Source organism: Myotis nattereri, assembly GCF_964212035.1.
Source record: "Myotis nattereri genome assembly, chromosome: 10".
In the NCBI taxonomy this organism is placed as follows: Eukaryota; Metazoa; Chordata; class Mammalia; order Chiroptera; family Vespertilionidae; genus Myotis; species Myotis nattereri.
Genome location: NC_138085.1, coordinates 48,140,933 through 48,156,859, shown reverse-complemented (window position 1 = coordinate 48,156,859; position 15,927 = coordinate 48,140,933). Strand labels below are relative to the sequence as shown.

At 42.6% G+C, this 15,927-nt stretch overlaps 1 protein-coding gene across 1 annotated transcript in view; it reads left to right on the top strand.

Moving 5' to 3' along the window:
- The window catches only part of EHBP1 (EH domain binding protein 1), a 471,942-nt gene that overhangs the window by 150,774 nt on the left and 305,241 nt on the right, over positions 1-15,927 (top strand). The window contains exon 5 of the mRNA XM_081100594.1: positions 4,957-5,364. Within this exon, the coding sequence (XP_080956720.1) occupies positions 5,261-5,364 (104 nt within the window). The 5' untranslated portion in view covers positions 4,957-5,260. The remainder of the gene's footprint in view (positions 1-4,956; positions 5,365-15,927) is intronic.

Genomic DNA, 15,927 nt, shown 5'->3' with positions numbered 1-15,927 from the left:
TCTTATTACTATGACTAAGGCACAGATAAATTCTTTTAGTAATTAAATCCTGCTATCATACCTCTGACAATTTTTAGTGCAAAAACTGTAAAACCCAAAGATAAGAATTTTATCACCAGGAATGATAATTCAAACCTATAGTTCCATTTTATAGACTAGAATATCCATTTTGGGGGTTTCTGAAACAGAAAAGTTGCATCTTTGAAAATAATTTCTATCATTTCAAAACTGTCATGGCAGAGAAGATTTAAAGTTTTTGGATGGCATTTTTCACTTATTTCTTCTTATTCTATCTTCACTGTAAGCTTGATGATATTTAAAGGCAAAATCAAAATTATTTCAAATGTTGATGCCTCTGTTAAGTAAAACATCTATAAAATGTTGTGATCAACACTTGGGGCAAGTGGGCAGGACAATTAAACTAACTTCCACCCACAGGTGTCTTTTATGCAGATTAGGCCTAGGACAGAAGGAGATGATAAATCAAGACCTGAGTAAACAGAGGATTAAAAAGAGGCAGAACCACAGTAGGCAATTCCACCTTGGAAGAGGGATGTCTCTGCTCGTAGGCTGGGGAAATGGGGGCCTCGAGAAAGGGTAACTTGTAGCATGCCAACAGATCTCTGCTAACACATGACACAGAAGGTAGTCATGAGGATTGAGGGTGAATTCTTAGTAGTTATAAAATCCTGAGTCCACAGAAACTATTGGTGTTATACTGTTGGTAATCACTGGTTTAATAGGAAAGGAACAATGTTAAACGCACTGTTTCTTTTTAGATCCTTTAGTCTTTGAGGTAGTGATGTTTGGTAGCAACTAAGTATTGTTTGGAGTTCTGTTTCTTTTCTTGATGTTTGAGTTTGCTACCAAGCACAATAGTGTACATTATCAATTACCATTTATTGACTGTTTACTATGAGCCAGGTACTTTACATACATATCTTCTCAACATCCCAGAAAGATAGGCATGTTTATTCCTTTGACAGAATAGGAAGCTGGAACTCAGAGATGTTAAGTAATTAATATTGCTTTCTTGCATGCATGCTGAACATCTGTTTATGAAAACTCTTTGAGAACAGGGACTGTATCTTTTATGTACTAATAATAGTATTTAATATGACCAATAATCAGTTGCTATTCAATAATTATCAGCTTCCTGGGCAAAATACACTAAAATATTCTATATTGAAGGTTCTTCAATAAATTTAGTTAGCAGACAGGTTATTTTATTTTATTTTTTTAAAGTTATGAGGGAAGAAGTAGCTGCTCCGGGGAGCTTCCAGGAGCCAGCCTATGAACTTGGGCTCAGCAGCTGAACTATGTATGTCAAGGTCTGCTTCAATTCCTTGGTCTCTTCTTAGCTACCTCTGCAACAAGACTGAAAAATAAGTTTACTAGTATATCCAAGAAAAATACTTCCCCTACAAAGACGAGCTATCTTTCAAGAAACTCTTTGTTTAAGTTTCCTACAACTTGAGAAAGATTTCCTGGGGGGTGCGGGGGAGAGGGGGCGGGCGGGAGGGGTTCCAGGGTAGTTCTTTTATTTTCTTATTTTTTTAAAGAAAGATACTTATTTAAAACTGGTTGCTTTTAAGATAATTTCTTAACAATAAAGTCTCCCTTTTCTTTTCCCCCTTGGGGCAGGGACATAGTATTAAAAGAAACCAGGATGACCACATGAGACAATTTGAGAACTTCTGAAGAACAACAATAAATAGGATGCAAAACCCTCCTGATCATCATGTGGGTTGTTTCTGAAGGGCAACTTAGATTAAAATAGTTTGACTATTTTTCTAAATTAGCCATTTCTCTCTCTCTCTCTCTCTCTCTCTCTCTCTCTCTCTCTCTCCCTATCCCTTCTCTCTCTAAAAAAAAAAAAAAAAATCAATAAAATCTTTAAAAAATAAATTAGCCATTTAAAAAAACCCATACACTTAAAGTCTGTTAATGATGCAGAATATATCACTGTATTAGATCATAATGGCTGTAGGTTGGAGTGACTTAATAAACCACTCAGGTTTACTAAGATGTACACAAAAAACAAGAATCAATATAATTACTACGGTTGTCTTAATATTTTAAAATTATGACGATAGCAAAATAAGTGATAATCTATGTCCTTTTCTGTAAAATGCACATTGGTTCACTTTCTGTACTGCAGTGGAAATAGAATTAGATACTAGATTCAAGCCTTCTGTCTCCGCATCTCTGTTGATTCTTCAACATATGTCTTTCTCCTTTCTGTTTCCCTGCTATCTCTATAGATGTGCTCAATTCTCACCGATCATGCTCTTCTGTTGAGCCTCTCAAAGAACCAACCATTCTCTATACCTTAACACCTTTCAAGCTACTTTGTCCATGCATCCTACGTTCCCATCCTTAGTGAGATTATTAACCCTTACTGTTTCCAGGACCCATCCTGCTTATTTTCTTTTTATATATTAGCTTCCCTCTTTTTTGACACTACAGGGTGTCCCAAAAAAGGTATACACACTTTAACAACTGATAGCTCGATTTTGAAAATGAAATGTATTTTAATAAACACTGCTTTTATAATTATTCAAAGTGTATGTATACGCTTTTTGGGGGGACACCCTGTTTGCCTGTTGCTTGTAGGGTGCTCTTACTTCTCTGACCATCCCTCCTCGGTCTCTTTCTCACTTTACTCTGCTTATTCCTTAAATGTTGGGAACCCCCCTCCCCCCAATCCCATTCTTTGTCCTCTTTCTCTACACCAGACGTCTGTGGAGCAACTAAAATTGAAAGCAAATTTGTGACTGGACATTTTTTTCCTCCTTGGGGAAGCCTCTATGAGCTTTCATCGTATTCCCAAAAGGGTCCTTGGCTCTTTTAAGGTTAAGTTACCCCTGCCCTCACACTCTTCTTAGGTTATTTTATCCTCGCCTTTGCCTATTAACCACCTTTTTTTATATGCCAGCCACTCCCAAATCCATGTACAGTTCCTACCAGGGGGAAAAAGACCCACAGCGATGGGGAGAAACCAAGATCCAAGGAAATGTTGAAGAATCAGAACAAGAAGAAATTGCACCGTAAACATTTTGTGTCTAGCTTGTGTCATTGAGTCCCGTGGGGGACCAGTTGATTGAATGTTAGGCGGGGACTGGCAGGGTCAGAACTTCAATCTGTCTGGAGAAATCGGGTGAAAACAAGGCTGTGTGCACCAACCCCCCTAGTTGCTTAGTGGCGAAGGAGAGGGCGCACCCAGCTCCTGGGGTGGGGATAGGAGACGAAGAGAGAAAACCACAGCAGCCGGTGGCACTGCCCACGGCTGCAGCGAAGGCAGCCCCGCGCTCTCCCACCACCGACTCAGCCAGGAACCCCTCCCGGCACCCGGCTCGCGGTTGACAGGCATTCACCTTCAGCAACCACGGTCCAGTTCACCATAAACACTCCTTACTCCTCCTGCCTATCGCTTCCCGCTCCAAGCCAATGGGAGGAATGGGCGGGATCGTCCTTAGTAAGTTCCAATTTTTTTTTCTTTTTTTTTTTTTTTTAAATAAGAAGGGTAGATTGGTGTGCGGCGTTCCGGCGGGGGGGAAAACACCTCCAGAGCTTGGGAGTGGAGCCCCTGTGACGGGCACCCGGATCGGCCAATGAGGAGGCCCCGCCGCTCAAAGGCTCGCCGCCGAGGTGGGCGGGGCCTGCGCGGGGCTGGCCAACGGCGGCGGAGCGGACGGCGGTTGAGCCGCTGTGGGTAGGGTTAGTGTGAGAGGTGCGGCGGGGGAGGTAATGATGGTGGCGGCGGCGGAGGAAGGCGGGGGAGGGGGTGCTGGGCGCTGAGCGGCGGCTCCGGCAGGGTTTTGTCGGGTGGGGGACGGCCGCGGGGCGACTCCGTCCGGGAGGGGGCGGGCGTGAGGCGCGCCGTCCGCCCGAGGGGCCGCAGACCCGGGCTCCCTCGAGCGCCACGGCTGGCTCGGCTGTTCCATGTGGCTCCGGCGGGGATGGAGGACTCGGTGGCGGTGGCGGCGGCTGCTGCTGTGGCGGCGACGGAGGAGCGGCGCTGAGGCGGGTACGGGGCTAGACTCAGCCCGACAGCGGGATGAGAGGTGTGAGGAGGGGCCGGGAGGGGACGTGCGGCGGGGGCCGGGGCGAGGGGACAGGGCTGGGGTCTGGTGGCATCGCCGGGGTGACAGGGGTCGCGGGCGAGCCGCCGCCGGCCTCCGCCGGGGGGTGGGGGGGGACCGGGGTCTGGGCTCCGTGCGTGAGCGGAGGAGGCTCCGGCGGACAGTCCCTGAGGATGGGGGAGGGAGGCGCCGCGCCCTGGACCCCGCTCGGTGCCCTCGCCCCGCAGGGCATCGCTTCTCGCCCCGGCGGGAGTTGCCGTTTCTCTGCGGTTGGCAGCGGAGGTGAAGGAGAGCCCGAGGGGCCTGGAGCCGGGACGGTGCCCTCCCTCCGCCTGGAGATTTCCCTCCGCTCCTCCTTCCCCATCCGTGTCCCCCTCCGACTCGACAGCAGCATTCCTCCCCGCCCCGTAATGTATTCCAAGCGCACTTGCTAGGACTCGAGGCTATTAATGACCGGGTGAAAAGCAAAGTTTATTTTAAAATATTCCACTCCCCCCTTTGACTGGCCGTGGACACTGAACGGCATCCCTACACTTTTCCCGCTCTGCTCGCCCTTCTGTGATGCCGGAGGGCGGGGGGGGGGGGGGGGGGCGGGAGGCCCTGACGTGCGGCTCTGGATTGTTGTGCGTGCCGACTACCAGCTGGACCGCCCCACGTCTTCGGTGTGAATTGTCATTTTTCCCCTCGGTGTCTTGTATCCTTGATGTTACTTACTGGCCTTTGAGGTTGGTGTTTTGTTTCATTGTTTGGAAAACGCGTGGAGAACTGGGGATGTCTGTTGCAGTGTTATCCAACGAGGGTGGTTAGTCACTTGTCATGTGTCTCTCCTCATATATATATATTTTTCCCCCGCTTTATTTTGCTTTTTCAGTTCTCGGAATACACGTCATATAGCCCCTGAGATGGGATGGTGATGTCTCCATGAGGGAAGCTCCACTCACTCATCCTGTCATGTACACCACACTGTTCTTGGCCGGGCCATTCATCTAAGATGGGATATACCCTATGAAACAGGGAGAAGACTTATGGACCCCAAACATCATTTCAAGTTGTAGATGAGTTTTTAAAAGTACAGACATACATGCAAAACTTCTTTGCTTTGGACCCTCCCTCTGCGTTGTTTAAAGCTGCTGTGTTGCTAACCCAGAACTGCTCCAGTGTGTTGAGGGATCATCATGGCTTCAGTTTGGAAGAGACTGCAGCGCGTAGGAAAACATGCCTCTAAGTTCCAGTTTGTGGCCTCCTACCAGGAACTGATGGTTGAATGCACCAAGAAATGGTAAGACATGCCTGGGGGTAGAGTTTGCTCTGCTGTGGCCTAAACTCACTGTGGCCTAAACTCTGCTTCTTCTGACAGCAGATTTACCTTTCTGTAGTGTACAAGTGTGTAGAAGCAGGGCAGGGGACAGATTACTGTACAGTGGTTCTCAACCTTCCTAATGCCACGACCCTTTAATACATACAGTTCCTCATGTTGTGGTGACCCCCAACCATAAAATTATTTTCGTTGCTACTTCATAACTGTAATTTTGCTGCTGTTATGAATCATAATGTAAATGTCTGATATGCAGGATGTATTTAGGCGACCCCTGTGAAAGGGTCATTCGATCCCCAGAGGGGTCGCCACCCACACAGGTTGAAAACCGCTGCGAGTCTAACAGGTTTGTAATGTGTGCATTGTTGCTGCTGGTATTGTCCCTTTGGGTTTTAATTATTGCCCTTCAGCATGGCTCAGAGGACTGTAACTGTGAGAGCACACTAAATACAGTAGATTTGGTCTTGAAGTCTTTCATCGTTAGTGTTAGAATAACTTTGATTTTTATAATTTAAGGGAACAGAATAGCTATTAGAATATTATAAACATAAGCATATGTTTTAAGCTAAAAATTCTATATTCTTGTGGTATGGTGGTAATGTTCTTTTTTCTTGATTTTTCATTTTTCTTTGCTTAAGATAAAGAATTTTTCATTATTTGAATAATGGAATGCCAGTCTACATAACTTTAGAAATTCTTTTGCTATATGCTTAGTCAGGCAACTGTGTTTTATTTTAATTGCCTAATGGGGTACAGTTCTTGGCCAGACTTAAGGAAGCAATTAGTAATGCTGGTCTATGATTTGCTTCTTTCCACTTGAGCAAAGTAAATTTAGGGCTTTCTTTTCACTGCCCTGAATAATCAGTAAGAAGAATTCTTATTTAGTGAGAGGAAAAAGTTAGTGTTAAGCAAAGGGTCCTTTGGGTTTTGATTTATTGCAGTAATTAAGCAGTATTACTGCAAAAATAAGTCCATTTTACTGTCCACAAGAACTATAATCTCATGTCTGTATTAATCTCTCTATTTGACATTCTTTTTCTTAGTTGGAAAAATGGCTTGCTCTATTCTAGAACTCGTACAGCATATTTGAATTTTTATTTGGAAACTAGTTTCTGAGTGATTTTCTCTTGAACTTGTTAGGAATGTTATTTTATATGCAACTCAAGAAATGCATGTACTGATTACCCACTTTATACTAGTGTGTGTGGCTTTAGAGTGGAATATGACAATCCCTATAAGGAGCTCATAGTTCAGGGTAAAGATGGTCATGTAAATAAATTCACTGTGATCAGTGCAATAATATAAATATGTATGCTGTCAGGATTTTAATCTCTGTCCATCACTTAACGGCTGGGCATCCTTGGGGACAGCTTATTTAATTGTCTGTGGTTTAGTTTACATATCCACAAAGGTAATAATGGTACCACTTCATAGGAAGGGTTATTGTGAAGATTAAACGAGTTCATAAATGAAAATGCTTCTAACAGAGTCAGGCACATAGTAAATGCCCAACAAATGCCATTATTACTTACAAAGTTGGCAGAGAAGGAAATATTTAACTCTTAAGGATAGAGAGGGGGTAGGGTCTTGGGATGCCTCCCTGGAATCTAAGATGGGTTTTGAAAGATTCATAGTAGTTGGCCAGGAAGCCAAGGGGGGAAGAAATGAAAGATATTCTAGACTGAAGCAGCAGTTTATGCAAAAGCATGGGGCATTAAATAGCTTGGGTGTGCTGGAAATGCAAGCAGTGGATTTTGATAATGAAGCTTAAAGTGCAGGACGGGGGTAGTGCAATGGGATATGATGATTGAGAGGCAGGGAGGATTCAAATCCTCAAAAAACCTACCGTCTCTTCCACTCAAAGCCTTTCACTACATAGGGACATAGTGAACGGTTTTGAGTGGAAGAGACAGTAGGTTGGCATTTTGGAAAATCATTTGATGAGAGCATGGAGTAAGGATCATAGTAAATGGAGGCAGTAATGTTAGGGGTAGCTGTTGCAATTGATAAGATGAGGGAAAAGGGTTAGACTAAGGCAGTGGCAGAGGGAATGGAGAGAATAGACTAGATGAACACTTAGGACACATAAGTGGTCATATCAGTCAGAGGTCTGGAAAGAATTGGGATGAGGGAGAGGGAAAGGTCTAAGTTGACACCCAAGTTTCTGGCCTAGAAGACGGGGTGTACTACTAACCAAGCTAAGGAATACATGAAGAAGATCCTCATTACAAGTATTTCTTATTGATAGGATCTTTATTATAGGATCTGGCCTTAACACTAAAAACGTTTGGATGTTCTAGAATATTCAGGCATTAGTTCTAAATATTTTGCTTCTCCACCCCCTCATTTAACAATATAGTTTAAAACTAACAAGGTGACAGGCTCAAAGAAAAACATTTGTTTGATGTACTGGAATTTTATAAGTGGATCCCTAAATAGAGCTTTAAAATCTTTTCAATATATAAAAATTTGTTGTAATGACTTTTAGTTAGTATTCCTTTTGCCTTACTTTCATAGGGTTCTGTGATAGATACAAATTAGGACCAATTTCTACACTTTTAGCCTATAATTTTTTCTTCCTTTATTTTTACCATTCCTCATTTTGATCTTTGCAATAAATCTTAAATTATTGGATGTGTATGTTATGAGTTAGAAACTATTTAAAGGAAATAAGAAAAAAATAGAGTTGGGTGAATAGTAAGACAATTTTTTATTAGCTACTTTTACATTTAGGTATTATTTTGGGGGTATGGAAGAATAAAAGGTAAAGAAAGAAATTTAGAGATGCCAATTGAATAAAAGGAGATCAGTAGTGGCATTGAAGATAAATTGCAAGTATTGAGAGGATAGGATTTACATCTGGTATAAATTAGAGAAGAAGGAATCTATAATAATAAAAGTGTAATATGCTAATTAGACTGGACAGCCGAACAATCTTCCGCATGTCCTTCCGGACAACTTTACGGATGAAGCCGGGGCTGTGAGGACTGAGGCAAGTCACTGCGGCTGTGAGGGCCGAGCCCCTTGCACGAATTTCACGCATCAGGCCTCTAGCCTACACTAATAAAAGACAAAGATGCTAATTGACCGTACCTTTGCTATGCCCCAAACCACGCCCACCAGCCAATCAGAGCAACTATATGCAAATTAACCCAACCAAGATGGCGGCCGGCAGCCATGGAGCTGGAGCAAGCAGGAGGCTTGGTTGCCCCAGCGATGGAGGAAGCCAAGCTTCCCACCAGCTCTGCTCAAGACAACAAAGTTTCAATTATAGAAGATAAATAAATCCCAGATACCTGCTTCCAGCCAGCCTCCACTGGGAGCTTGGATGGCTGGGGGCCGTGGCCAGCATGCAAACAGCCATCAGCCCCTCGCACAGGCTGGCCACACCCTCATGGGGTGAGGGTCCCCGCTGGGGGGCTTGGCCAACCTGCAAACAGCCATCAGCCCCTCACCCAGGCTGGCCAGGCACCCCAGGGGGGGACCCCCACCCTGATCTGGGACACCATTCAGGGCAAACCAGCTGGCCCCCACTCATGCACCAGGCCTCTATCCTATATAATAAAAGGGTAATATGCAAATTGACCCTAACAGCAGAACGACTGGGAACGATTGGTGACTATGACACACACTGACCACCAGGGGGCAGATGCTCAATGCAGGAGCTGCCCCCCTGGTGGTCAGTGCACTCCCACAGGGGGAGCTCTGCTCAGCCACAAGCCAGGCTGATGTCTGCCAGCACAGTGGTGGTGGTGGGAGCTTCTCCCGCCTCCTCAGCAGCACTAAGGATGTCCGACTGCACTTAGGCCTGCTCCCCGCTGGCAAGTGGACATTCCTCTGAGGGCTCCCAGGCTGCCAGAGGGATGTCTGACTGCCAGCTTAGGCCCAGTCCCCCGGGGAGTGGGCCTAAGCCAGCCGAGGGGTCCTAGACTGCGAGAGGACACAGGCCAGGCTGAGGGACACCCCTGAGTGCACAAATTTTTGGGCACCAGGCCTCTAGTAAACTATAAAAAGAAAGATCAGTTATCATTTTATTAGGGTTGTACCTTTGGAGGTAACCTGTGTATGTAGGTACCATTGTCTTTTACTTATTTACTAGACTAGATGCCGGGTACATGAAATTCATGCACGGGGGTCGGGGAGTGGAGGGGGAGGGTCCCTCTCACAATCCGAGACCACTTGGGGGATGTCCAATTGCCAGTTTACAGGCCTAAACTGGCAGTTGGACATCCTTCTTGCAATCCGGGATGCTGCATGTATGAGTGACCATACTTTTCATACAGGTGAAAGGCATCTTGCTGTTGTATGGGCAGCTACAGTTTTTTGCCCTGATTATAAAAAGTGGTACATAACATGATCCTTCTGAGGCATTAGTACCATTTTCCCCATCTTATGGGTGAAAAAACTGAAGCAGAGAGAAGTGAAGTAATTGGCTTTGTCACAGTTATAAGTGTCAGAATCAGGGCTGACCACAAAATGTGCAAGGCAGAGTCCATGCATGTCATTGCTGCATCATCCTGCTTTTTCAGTGTTAGAGTAGCCTTGCCAGGTTTTAACTTTTAAATCTAAGAGACTGTTCCCAATATATAGGGTAGGGTCCCTAGGCCTGGTTGGTGATCAGGGCCATCTGTGGGGCGACTGGCGGGTGGGGTGATCGGGGGTGGGGTGGGGAGAGGGACCCACTGGCATCCGCTTTGGCTGGCGGCCTGGCGCTGCCCGCTGGCCGGCCCCACCCCACCCCAGTGTTCAGTGTGCGTCATAGTGACCGGTTGTTCTGCTGTTCGGTCGATTTGCATGTTAGGGTTTTATTATATAGGATTTAAAAAAATATATTTTTATTGATTTCAGAGAGGAAAAGAGAGGGAGAGAGAGATAGAAACGTCAGTGATGAGGGAGAATCATTGATTGGCTGCCTCCTGCATACCCCACACTGGGGATTGAGCTTGAAACCTGGGCATATGCCATGACCAGGAATGGAACCATGACCTCCTGGTTCCTGGGTAGATGCTCAACCACTGAGCTACACTGGCCGGGCAAGAAGTAGCATTTTAATGTCATGTTTTAAATCTTACCAAGTGCCCATTCAAGACTTTAGGATAAAGTATATTTAAAATACACTGACTTCTACCTGAATTTGAAACTCAAAAAAATGAAGATGACTCAAAGGATTTAGAAAAGGCATAGTAATGGGAATCAGGGTATATTTTCCTAGAGAGAATGTGTTATTTCTATGATTATGGAGAAAAACTTTTCCCCGTGTTCTCTTGTCATAGCCATAGGGTTTGAGTCTAGACATGGCAGGTAATAGGATGAAGGTAAGGTTTAAGGAGGCCACCTTTTGATCTAGGACTAGGTCATGAGTAAACTCACAGCACTTTGTCCTTGATCAAAAGATGGATTCTATAGATTAGAGAGTTTGGGATTTCTGCTTTCTTTTTGTTGCCATTTATCATATTTTGCCTTTGCCCTGATTGATGCAGCATGATTTCCCTTAGCTCAACAGCGTCTACTTCCTGATTCTTTCATGGTGTAGTGTTCTAGAATTTAAGTCAGGAACAAAAGCCAGAATGACCCTGTATTGCGAGATCCTGTTCCTCATCACTCCTTGATTGCCAGGTAGAGCTCTGGCAAATTTGGAGATAAAAGTTTATATTGCCTACTCTTATGGTTGTCCCCAAGTCATTTAATTATTAATCTTTCTTAACTGATGTAGCTGTTGGCAAGTGGTGAGACTGGCCACTGGAGATGAGTTTGAGAGAAAGAGACTGTGCTCTCTTTTATCGTAGTTTATTTCTTATTCTATTCTTTTATCACTGGCAGGCTTTTAGACTTCTGAGGCTTTTAGAAGTCTTCACATATGAGCACTCAATGACTGTTCAGGTACTGAAGGAAACTAGTTGAAAATTGGAATGTTGTAGTTATGGTAATTTAGGTTGTAGAACCCAATTCCAGTAGAGCCTCCCTAATTTTTGGTAAAGAACCATTATGTATGAGCATGTATTTTAGTTTTCTGTGTATATGTCTATATCACCTAAACATATAATGTATTTTATGTTCTTATATTTTTTCTATCTAATTCTTAGTTATGGCATTCAAAAAGTATAAGTTTTCCTTAAAAAGGCATAAATATAGCTGTTTCTGATTTTTCTGTCACATAAGAATTTCTTGTTTTTAAATAGTTTTAATTATAATTTATTTTAAAAATAGGTAATATAATCTCATGGTTCAAAATTCTAGAGGTATAAAAAGGTGTATATATATCCTTCAAAGTAATACCTTGTATTTTTTCATTATTCCACACCTCTCTGCAAACCTTGTGACCTCAGGATTTGAAAAGTAAAAAAAAATAGCTCTTTCCAGTGCTTAAGTTTGTAATGCTGGCCTGTTGAGTAAATATAAACTCCTTAATCAGATGTCCCAAGCTCTCTGTAACTGAACCCAATTTAACATTCCAATTGGACATCAGGATGCTACATGCACTCTAAGTATTAACTTCAGTTTATGAAGTCCAAATTACATTAGTAAGTAATTCAGATCCACTTCTGAACCTGGGTGGATTCAGCAAGCATTTCTCTGTTGACTATCTAGTAGTGAGACAGAGGTACATCAGCCTTGATGTGAAAAACCTACTTTTGAAATACATTTTAAGAAAAGGAGAGAGAGAGGGAGGGAAGGAGAGAGAGAAACATTGATGTGAGGGAAATACATCGATCAATTGCCTCTGCACTCATTCACACTAGGGATCAAACTAGAAACCTAGGCATGTGACCTGACTGGGAATCGCACCTGTGACCTTACGGTACAGGGGACAGTGCTCCAACCAATTCTGCCACACAGGCCAGGGCAAAGTTTTGACAAATGTATATACCTGTGTTACTGGAAATAAATGCTTTTGAATGTATAGTTGACAGAATTTAATAATGGATTAGATATGATATAAAGTGAGAGAGAAATCAGTAATGATTATAGTTTTTTGGCCTGAGCAGCCAGGAGAATATAATAATAACAGGGATGGGGAACACTTGGGAAGAACAAGGTTTGGCATGAAAGAGAAATAAAAAATTGGCTTTGCTTTTCTTAAAATTTGGGACATCCGGATGGACGTCTTAATTGAGCAGTTAATTATAAGAGTCTCGAGCTCAGGGGAGAGAAGAGGCTGTAGTCACTTAGTACAGTCATGTGTCACTTAACTATGGGGATACCTTCTGAGAAATGCATCATCAGGCAAAGTTGTTGTGTGAACATTATAGAGTGCACTTAAACAAACCTAGTTGTTATAGCCTCCAATATACACCAAGGTTACATGGTATTGCTCTTAGGCTGCAAACCTGTACAGCATGTTTCTATACTGAATACTAGGCAGTTGTAACACAGTGGTGAGTATTTGTGCACCTAAATGTATCTAAACATAGAAAAGACACAGTAGAGATACAGTATAAAAGATAAATGCTTCATCTATATAGGGTACATATTATGAATGGAACATGCTGGACTAGAAATAGCTCTGGATTACTCAGTGAGTGAGTGGTGAGAGTGTGAAGGCATCGGGCATTACTGTACACTACTGTAGACTTTATAAACAGCACTCCACAAGCGTCCCCTCCCCCCTTCCAATAGGGTCAGAAATAGAACATTGAAGTTGTCAGTGCTGCTCCCTGACTAGGGTAGAAGGGATGTGGACCGGATTGATTGGAAATACCAGGGATAAACAGTCTGGGTAAGGTGTAGATCACCATAGTAGTGACTATCAGGAGAGAGTGAAAGGTGACCTGAGTAGGAATGAGAAATTGAGATGAAAAGATAAAGGATCATAGTGGATTGTCATGGCAATTTAGTTTGGGCTATTACATGTTGAAAGAGTGGTTTGATTAAGGAACTTGTGGTATTCATTAAAAAAAAAAAAGGTGTTTAGTATTGAGAGTGTGTAGAATTGAGAACTCAATATTTTGTCTTTGGAATTTGATTTTGGATCCATGGACCCTGTCTGGCACAAAGGATTTTGTTTGGCATTGAATTGATGGGAAAAAAAATACAATTTATCTATGCATTAAAACCTGAAAATATTCCCAAAGTATAGGGATAGGCTGACTCCACACTACCAAAGCAAACTTGTACTAAAGTGGCAGTGGCACTTGATACTTGTTAAGGTAACTCCTGTGGACCTGTGTCCTTGTATAGGATCCTAGGTCTTCAACAAAGAATTTACAACAATGTACCATCAAGTAGAGTTAATTTGCCAACATTTGTGTGTGTGTGTGTGTGCGTGCGTGTGTGTGTGTGTGCATGCATGTGTGCACATGTACACTATGATGAACGTAATTTTTTGGATATATTTTTTATGACAGTTTTTCTTTAAAATTTTTTTTCCCTGTCATGATTTTTTATTAAATGAACCCATGGAGTAAATTGTATCTTTTGGTAGTGTGTAATTCCCTTACTCTATTTTGGTATCAGGTCTTGGTTTATGTATTTTTTAAAATGTATTTTTATTGATTTCAGAGAGCAAAGGAGAGGGAGAGGGAGAAACATCAATGATGAGAGAGAATCATTGACTGGCTGCTTCCTGCACACCCCACACTGGGCATCGAGCCTGCAGCCATGCGGGCAATATGCCCTAACGGTGAATCAAACTGTGACCTCCTGGTTCACAGGTCAACACTCAACCTCTGAGCCATGCTAGTTGGGCTTGGTTTATGTATTTTAAAAGTTGATTTTTAAAATGAAATTTTAAGGGGTTATGTGAAGAAGTTCTACTCTTAAGGTTTAGTTTAGTTTCACATTAGTTTTGCAGTTGATTGACTTTAATGCTCAGAGAAGTTAAAATGTGCTATTGATGCATCAAATGTGTTTGTTCTAATTTTGTGGAAAATTTCAACAAAAGAGTCACTAAAGTAGTTCACTCCATGATATAAAAATAGTCCACTGTGCTGAAGAAAAAATTGTACAAGCATTTTGAACTGAATGCTCAATAGGGATGGATGTTCATATCCTGCATCAGGGCTTTTACATATATATATATTTTTTGCATGTGCCCTTGTCTGGAATTGAACCCAGGACCCTTCAGTCCGCAGGCCAACACTCTATCCACTGAGCCAAACTGGCTAGGGTTGCATAGTTTTTTAAAAGGAGTGGGACTGAGTTTGTGAAATGGATGCAGTAAAATTATTATAGGCTGTCAATGTCAATATATGTTTGTCTTATTTTTCACTGTAATAGTGATATTTTTAGACAGCCTTGCTAATAAACTTTCTATGGTAGGATTTTCTTTGGTAAATCTGATCTGTTAACATTTTTTCCAGGTGTTATTAATCCCAGTGTTTTTATTTTTAAAATACTTTTTTCCCCATTGATTTCAATTTTTTAAAAATTGTTATTAAATCTTTATTGTTCAGATTATTACAGTTGTTCCTCTTCTCCCCCCCCCCCCATAGCTTCCCTCCACTCAGTTCCCACCCCACCCTCTGCCCTTACCCCCACCCCCCGTCCTCATCCATAGGTGTACCATTTTTGTCCAATCTCTTCCTGCACCCCCACACCCCATTCCCCCCCGAGAATAGTCAGTCCACTCCCTTTCTATGCCCCTGATTATATTATATTCACCAGTTTATTCTGTTCATTTGATTATTTATTCACTTGATTTTTAGATTCACTTGTTGATAGATGTGTATTTGTTGTTCATAATTTGTATCTTTAACTTTTTCTTCTTCTTCCTCTTCTTAAAGGATACCTTTCAGCATTTCATATAATACTGGTTTGGTGGTGATGAACTCCTTTAGCTTTTTCTTTTTTTTTTTTTTTTAATATATTTTATTGATTTTTTACAGAGAGGAAGGGAGAGAGATAGAGAGTTAGAAACATCGATGAGAGAGAAACATTGATCAGCTGCCTCCTGCACATCTCCTACTGGGGATATGCCCGGAACCCAGGTACATGCCCTTGACCGGAATCGAACCTGGGACCTTTCAGTCCGCAGGCCGACGCTCTATCCACTGAGCCAAACCGGTTTTGGCCTTTAGCTTTTTCTTATCTGTGAAGCTCTTTATCTGACCTTCTATTCTGAATGATAGCTTTGCTGGGTAAAGTAATCTTGGTTGTAGGTTCTTGCTATTCATCACTTTGAATATTTCTTGCCACTCCCTTCTGGCCTGCATAGTTTCTGTTGAGAAATCAGCTGACAGTCATATGGGTACTCCCTGTCGGTAACTGACTGTCTTCTCTTGCTGCTTTTAAGATTCTCTCTTTGTCTTTTGCTCTTGGCATTTTAATTATGATGTGTCTTTGTGTGGTCCTCTTTGGATTCCTTTTGTTTGGGGTTCTCTGTGCTTCCTGGACTTGTAAGTGTATTTCTTTCACCAGGTAGGGGAAGTTTTCTGTCATTATTTCTTCAAATAGGTTTTCAATATCTTGCTCTCTCTCATCTTCTGGCACGCCTATAATTCGGATGTTGGTACGCTTGAAATTATCCCAGAGGCTCCTTACTCTATCATCATATTTTTGGATTCTTTTTTGTTTTTGCTTTTCTGGTTG